The sequence below is a fragment of the Staurois parvus genome, unplaced genomic scaffold (assembly GCF_062004578.1).
Source record: "Staurois parvus isolate SC_StPar_1 unplaced genomic scaffold, SC_StPar_1.0 ptg000927l, whole genome shotgun sequence".
Classification (NCBI taxonomy): Eukaryota; Metazoa; Chordata; class Amphibia; order Anura; family Ranidae; genus Staurois; species Staurois parvus.
In genome coordinates, this window is record NW_028318723.1 from 148,001 (window position 1) to 156,198 (window position 8,198).

General features: G+C 44.3%; 1 protein-coding gene across 1 annotated transcript; it reads right to left on the reverse strand.

Moving 5' to 3' along the window:
- Window positions 1-831: 831 nt before the first annotated feature.
- Window positions 832-6,349, reverse strand: KBTBD13 (kelch repeat and BTB domain containing 13). Its single transcript, XM_089656660.1, has one exon. It carries the CDS (start codon window positions 6,137-6,139, stop codon window positions 4,760-4,762), a length of 1,380 nt encoding a protein of 459 aa, XP_089512786.1. The 5' UTR covers window positions 6,140-6,349; the 3' UTR covers window positions 832-4,759.
- Between the last annotated feature and the right edge of the window lie 1,849 nt (window positions 6,350-8,198).

Consider the following 8,198-nt stretch of genomic DNA (forward strand, 5'->3'; position numbering starts at 1 on the left):
AGGGGCACACTCCATCGGCGCCCCAGAACTGTGACCGAACTGTCAAGTACCAATGACCAGGAGCTGGTAGGATGGGCCTCTGATGACTTCAGAACTGTGCAGACAACCACAATGCTGCACAATCGGGAATCCCTCTTACCATTCCTGGGTGTCACACCCCAATTCAAGTGCTAGCTCCTGCCATCTTAAAGGGTTCCTTTTTTTCCCTCAAAGACATACAGTACATTTCCATAAATTTTCAGGCAGCGCTTACCGGTACTTTATATCTCAAAAGATGCCAGAACGCAGCGATTTTCACAGACTCAGAACTTTGTAAACCCTTAAGCTCATTATTATAATTGATGGAGTCAGTGGCGACATCCATTACCATAAGTCATTTCTGAATAATCACGATATGTCTCATTAGCCTAACAGTTCATCGATGGTTAATTGATGCCATTTTTTCTGTTTCCTGCGGGAGGAAGCGATTTAACTGGTCAGTGACTGCAAGGAATAGGTTCTGGGATACTCTGTGACCATCTTCCATATGCTTGCCTACAGTCAACTTAAAGGAAAAACCAGAAAAACATTTTATTGAGTACAATTATTGAGATTTCCATTGTAATAATGGCACTTACATATCGATATTTACACACTGATTCTCAGCAGCAGTAATAGTGAGGTTTTACTTTCCTGCTACTATTACATCACTCACATTGTATACCACATTTGCCTTCATTTACTAACATGACTAGTGCACTAGAGATCGGCTAGCCAAGACCCCTTACACCACCATCTCATTCTCTCACATACCCCCACTATAACCAATCATTAAAGAAAACATAACACCGATTGGAGTAAAATGGCCAACACGGCCTTTTATTAACACTTCAACTTCAATCCGCAAAACATTCCTTAAAACAGAAACATTTAAGACAAGTTGTTGGTCTTCGAATGCACCAAACCAGAATCAATATCCACCTGCGGAACCACTACTATAACTAGGCCTCCAGCCGCAACGCACCGGCTCGGAGACAAAACATACCATCCGCAGTGTAGAACCACCACCTTCCAGTTAAAGTTCGGTTAACTGGAATACCCCTGGGCACACCCACCGCCGATGGGTCCCAACCATTATCTTTTACTTCAAAATAAGTGCCGCCTCCAAAGACCAACAACTGCCCCCGTAACCAGAATAACCCCCCCCCTCGTCCCCCGGGGAGTGACAAAACACCCACTCAACCCCAAGGGCGGGCGGGAGGGAAGCTCTCTCTCCACTGTCTGCTCCTGGACTGCAGAACGTCCCTCCCCATATACACCCACAGGTGCAGAAGACCCCACCTTCCACCTCCAGTTACCAATCAGGTACTTAGCCTTAACTAAAACACCACCTCTTCCTTTTCTCTCACCCTTTCCTGTCTTTTTTTAACCCCCTCTTGGCCTCATCATGTCTGCCCTGCGCTATTTTCTTTTCTTTCCTTTTGCTATGAGCATCTCTTTACGTAAAGAGCAGAGGTGTGCAGAAACCAATCAATCTTCATTATTCTTTCTATAGGTAGCAGCAGCCAAATTCAACCAGGGTTCCATAGAACATGAGGGTTCCTCCAGAGGTTGCTAGGGCTTCCTTGAGCTGTGGTTGGTTGACCACCCATTTATTGGTGCCTGCATAGTTCCGGTACCAATGCCACTTGAGAGAGCCAGCAACATGACACCAATGATCATTTTATCTGTCTATAAGGATGGCATTCTGACCACCTCTGTATGGGGAAAATCTTCCCACTAAGGTAGGGTGTATTTTTCCCACTGACCTCCGATAAATTCACTAGACCAGAGGCTTTAGCTAGACCTGAAATTTTTTTTGAGGGTTCTTTGGGTATAAAGAGTTTGAGAACGGCCTCAGCCTCAGCTAATCAGGAGTGAGAGTTCCTGGACAACCGAGGCTCATCACTGGATCAAGAGAGGGCTCAGATAAATGTTAAGGGGGCTGCTACACACAGAAGGTTTTTTACTTTCATGCATAAACTGCATAATGTTAAAAAAAACCTTGAGACTTTAGAACACTTTAAAAAAGAATTCCAGGTATGGATATTTTATACATAGTTACATTGGTCCAGCTTGGAACAATGCAACTACGTATATACCATACCTAGCTAATGCCCCTGGAAGCGACTGTAGTAAGCACTGCTACTCCAGTGACCTCCACTAGCTTCCAGGTCCCATGCTGGCTTGGAACAATGCAACTATGTATATACCCTACCTAGCTAATGCCCCTGGAAGCTGGAAATCACTGTAGTGAGCACTGCTACTCCAGTGACCTCCACTAGCTCCCAGGTCCTGTGCTGGTTTGGAACAATGGAACTATGTATATACCATACCTAGCTAATGCCCCTGGAAGCCACTGTAGTAAGCACTGCTACTCCAGTGACCTCCACTAACTTCCAGGTCCCATACTGGCTTGGAACAATGCAACTATGTATATACCCTACCTAGTGAATGCCCCTGGAAGCTGGAAATTACTGTAGTGAGCACTGCTACTCCAGTGACCTCCACTAGCTTCCAGGTCCTGATGCCGTGTGGCTGCACTTCTGCTTACTGAACACAAGAGATCGGCTGCTCAGTTTGGGTGCCGTTCAGAGAATAGTTTGCATTTTCTGAATGAATGCAAAAGCTTCTCTGATTGGATGAGGTGGACAGGTGGGAAGGTCACTCTCTCCACCTTGTCCAATTAGAAAATGCTTTGCATTCATTCAAAGGATGCAAAACATTTTCTGAATGGCGCCTGTGCTGAGAAGCCAATCTTGTGTGTTCAGATTGCAACAAGGCAGCCACTCAACATGGGACCTGACAGCAAGTGGAAATCATTGTTGGAATAGCAGTGCCCGCTACAGTGATTTCCAGCTTCCAGAGGCATCAGAAAGGTATGATATATATATATACTGTTTCAAGCTGGAACAATGTAACTATGTGTAAAATATCCATACCTGGAATTCTTCTTTCAGGTGGCCAGTCGGGGACAGCAAAACCACAGCTCAATCTGCAAGAGCAAGGCTGCAAGTGTAACCAAGGCATTATTGGTATAAATAATGAATAACTAAATAGGAATGAAAACAATTAAATATTACTGTAGCAATCCTTACAGGTAGCCGTAGACCACCCATAACATGGTGTGCTCAGAATGAGCTTCCTTATAAAGATATTTCCATAAACGTGCACACTTTGACCTCATTATCATGAATGCTTATGTCTGGAAGAAGGAAAAGTAGTGTGTGTAAAAGTATACAATATTTAAAAGTGTTATATAAGAATGGCCATACACTGTGCAAGAATTGTAAGTGGAACAGGCATTTCTTGGAGTACTCAACTACCATATGCGTATCAATAAGACAGAGTGTACAGTTGGCCAATGATCACCCCAAGATGCAGGAAAACGTTAAACAACCGATTTTTTAATTCTGTCACAGCACCCATGTATAACCTAAATATTGCAAACAAAGCAAATAGGGATTATTCAGCTCTGGGCTCTCCATAGATCAAAGTCCCTTTATTCAAGTTTCATCAAGTAACATAATACCACTGTCAAGTACAGATTATATTCCAAAATAATATATGTTGGTATCTGATAAACCTTGATATAGGTGTATTAAAAAAGCAGTGAGTTCATGGTGGATTACTCTCTACTGACTTTAGAGGTATTGATGTTTACATCCAGGGTTTGTGCACCATGAAATTGTTTCTCACATGTGAACAACATACTGTACCTACATCTATACCTACTTCATTGAGGATACTGGTAAATGTGGCTCCAGAGGTGTTCTGCAAACTTTGGAGTAAATTTGCAAATTCTAGATGTGTTAAGAATGATGGTCATTAATAGAACTCATTTTCAGTGACTGCTGTCGGAGCAATCATTTTTAAAAACTGGCTCAAAGTCAATGCCCATCTTGATCTATTCCAAGCAGAAGGCTTGTCCATCTCTATCCATTTCCAGAAGAAGTCCATGCTCATCTCCAATTATCCCCAGCAGAAGAACATGCCCATCTCCATCCATCCCAAGCCAAAGACAATGCCCATCTCCACGCATCCCCAGCAGAAATCCATGCCCCTCTCCATCCATCCCTAGCAGAAATCTATGCCCATCTCCAACCATCCTCAACAGAAGTTCATGCCCATTTCTATAAACCCCCAGCAGAAGCAATTGCCCATCTCCATCCATCCCCAGCAGAAATTCATGCCCATCTCCATCCATCCCAAGCAGAAAACAATGCCCATCCCCAGCAGAAATCCATGCCCATTTCCATCCATCCTCAACAGAAGCCATTACCCATCTCCATCCATCGCCAGCAGAAGTCCATGCCCATCTACATACATTCCCAGGAAAAGTCCTTGCCCATCTCCATCCATCCCCAGCAGAAGTCCATATCCATCTCCATCCATCCACAGCAGACGTCCATGCCCATCTCCATCCATCCCAGCAAAAGTGCATGCCCATCTCTATCCATCCCCAGAAGAAGCCATTACCCATCTCCATCCATCTCCAGCAGAAGTCCATGCCCATCTACATCCACTCCCAGGAGAAGTCCTTGCCCATCTCCATCCATCCCCAGCAGAAGTCCATGTCCATCTCCATCCATCCACAGCAGAAGTCCATGCCCATCTCCATCTATCCCAGCAGAAGACCATGCCCATCTCCATCCATCCCAGCAGAAGACCATGCCCATCTCTCTCCATTCCCAGCAGAAGTCCATGCCGATCTCCGACCATCCAAAGCAGAAGTCCATGATTATAAAAAACTCTGATGAGGATTCTTGTATAGTTCACTGGCCATCAGTTTTGTCTTTGTTGGTAATCTCAGGAAGAACGTGTGCAGAGATCCCCCTTTGTTAAATCCAGTTTGCTCCCTTATGGGCTTCCAGGTGTGAGTGTCTACTCTGTAGAGCAAAGTCATGACTCTGTTCAAGGTGAAGACAGTATCCCCCCGGATGACAGCGGTGAAGAGGGCTCCCTTGCTGTTCACGTACTGTCCAGACAGAGTTGTCCACTGCTGTGTGCTCAAGTTAAAATTTTCAATGGCACAGCGTAGGAAGTCATCAGATGGTCCATTCCTCATAATGTAGAGATTATCTCTATGTCCTACCATGCAATGACCATAGCTCTGTATCCGCCTTATTGAAGATATAGGAATTGGCTCATCCTGGCAGGTATCATATTCATAAATAATAGTTGTTTCTTGTGGTTTCCAGAGACATATGAAGACCCTACCCATGGCTTTTGTGGCTGGGGGACCTGCTACGGGCTGTGGTAGCTCTTTACCAAAAGTCCAGATCTGGGAAGTGAGAGAATATTTCTCCACAGAAGCCACAGGAACTCTCTCATATTCACCACCAAAGGCGTATAGATGTCCTTCATGTCCAACCAGGGTGACTTCATATCGCAGCTGATGTGGACTAGCAAACTCGCTCCAGCTGTGTTGGTCTGCATCATAACAAAAGCTTTTCTCCACCACTTGTTTGTTTGCCCCCCGAGCACCCCCTACAATGAAAACCTTATTGTTCATTGTGGCTACACCGGCTAAAAAAGTGCTTGCTTCATCTGGAATGCAGCCTAAGCTCTGCCATTGGTTCTTCTCTTCATCTAAAAAGCAGATTGTCCTTGAGACATCCTCAAGGAACTCTATAGATGGAGTATGGGCACCTACTGCAACAAAGGAGCTTGGGGTGAGGGAGTCTAGGTACTGAACAAGGTCAGGGGGCAGGCAATGGATATCATCTTCCAGCATATCATAAATATCTCTAATGTACAAGGCCGCAGCATGAAACAAGTCTAGAAGTCCATAGGTGGCAGCAGCTTGATACATAACCAGGCAGTTGTCAGAGTCAATCAGGTTGACCAAGTGCTTGGTAAGGAGCTCAACTTGAAGAAAGGACGCACACTCCACAGCTTGCAGGATTTCCTCGCAGCTCAGAAGAGGTCTTTCCCCTTCTAGAACCCTCAGAGTTATCAGGAAACCCATGGCACCCAAGTTGCGAAGCTGTATTTCATCCTGGGTACTTTCCCTCATCCCAGACTGGAAAAGTGCACGGAAATATTCACTGTGTTCCATCAGCAGGTCTTTGTCTGTGGTAAATACGGTCTCTTCCACTGTGACGGAAAGCTTGGCCATTTTCCTTGGCTTGGAAAACTATAAGAAGCATGAACGTCTTTGTGTCACCCTTTCATTTCCTATGGCTTGGTTACTGTAATCCTTCTGCAACTTGGAAGATGTAGCTTGTCTTTAGCTAAAGATAGCAGCACTCATGTGATGGTCTGAGCCCGGCTTAGCAAACTGCCGGATAGTTGTGACAAGGCAGCTGCAAGTGCCAGCCTCCATTAAACAGAGCTCTCCTTCTGCCTAATGATAGCACAGCAACAACAGATTAGAAAACTGCACGTTCACCAGTCATAAATCAGTGACAGTTACATCTCTAAGAGACTCCTGGTATTGGCTGTCTGCTGTCAGTCCTACTCAGGGGCGGACTGACAACTCATGGGGCCCCCGGGCAATAGGGGATCATGGGGCCCCTGTGTCCTTGCCCAAACTCAAAAAAGCCTATGAAAAAGGTACCAGGGGCATCTCATCTACTGACCCCGGGCCCTTGGGCAGTGCCCGAGTTTCCAAATGGTCAGTCCGCCCCTGGTCCTACTATACCAAATTATTGCAAGCAATTATTGTATCTTTGTTGTCTATGAGAAAATAGTGCATGGGTACTTTAACCGCTTGACCACCGGAAAGGTTTACACCCTTCATGACAAGACCGGTTTTTATTGCTATTCAGCACTGTGCTTCTTTAAATGGCAATTGTGCAGTCAAGCAATTCTGTTAATTTTATATCATTTTTTCACACTAATGTTTGGTGGTTTTTTTAACACTATTGGGGTTTTAATTTTTTTATTTAATGTATTATATAAACAAAATAGGACCGAAAATTTTGAAAATGATATTTTATATTTTCTGCTATAAAAATATATATATATATATATATATATATATATATATATATAAAAATTTTAAATTTAGGCCAAAATCTATTCTGCAATAAGTGTTTTGTGTGAAAGTTACAGCATCTACAAACTATGGGATATATATATATATATATATATATATACATACAGGAATTTACACATCTATAGATACTATACTGTAATGGCGGTGATCAGTAGTTTATATTGGGACTGTGATAGTATGACGGGCAACCTGGCACTAACAGACACTATCTGGGAGGGTCACTAACTGACTAACTGACACTGAGGTTACTAGTGACGCTAATACAGCTATCAGTGATAATACTGTACACTGTACTGATGACACTGGCTGGGAAGGGGTTAACTGTGTGCCTAAAAAGTGTAATGTGTGCTGCTTTTACTCATAGATCTGGCTGTTTTTTTTCTGTAGAAACCTATGGGGTTAATCCTCTGCATTGTGTAAAAATGCTATTTGATCCTGACTTCTCTGATGCTCCCCTTCTTCCAGTCCCCACCTCTAATCTCCTGATAAGACATATTGTGTGGAGGCACTCTGCACATGCTCAGTTTGGAGTGTATTGCAAGAGAGGTTTTATTTTTTGTTTTGGGACAGTGCATGAGGTCAGGGGTTCTGCATCCTCCTAGAGCAGAAAGAAAGCTCCTCCTACAAGCTTTAACTAGAGTTCTGCCGGACACTGATAGAAGTCACAAGACTGCTATATACTGCTGATGAGAAAAGGTATTTAGCAGTTTATATTTACTAAAATAATTGTATTTCCATGTTGTGTGTATTGTGTGAGACCGGATATAGTGAATGCAGGGTCCGGGGAGACCGGATATAGTGAATGCGGGGTCCGGGGAGACCAGATATAGTGCATGCAGAGTCCAGGGAGACCGGATATAGTGAATGCAGGGTCCGGGGAGACCGGATATAGTGAATGCAGGGGCCCGGGAATCCAGATATAGTGAATGCGGGGTCCGTGGAGAACAGATATAGTGAATGCAGGATCCATGGAGAACAGATATAGTGAATGCAGGGTCCAGGGAGACCAGATATAGTGAATGCAGGGGACAGAGAGACTAGATATAGTGAATGCAGGGTCCGGGGAGACCGGATATAGTGAATGCAGGGTCCAGGGAGACCAGATATAGTGAATGCAGGGTCCAGGGAGACCAGATATAGTGAATGCAGGGTCCGGGGAGACCGGATATAGTGAATG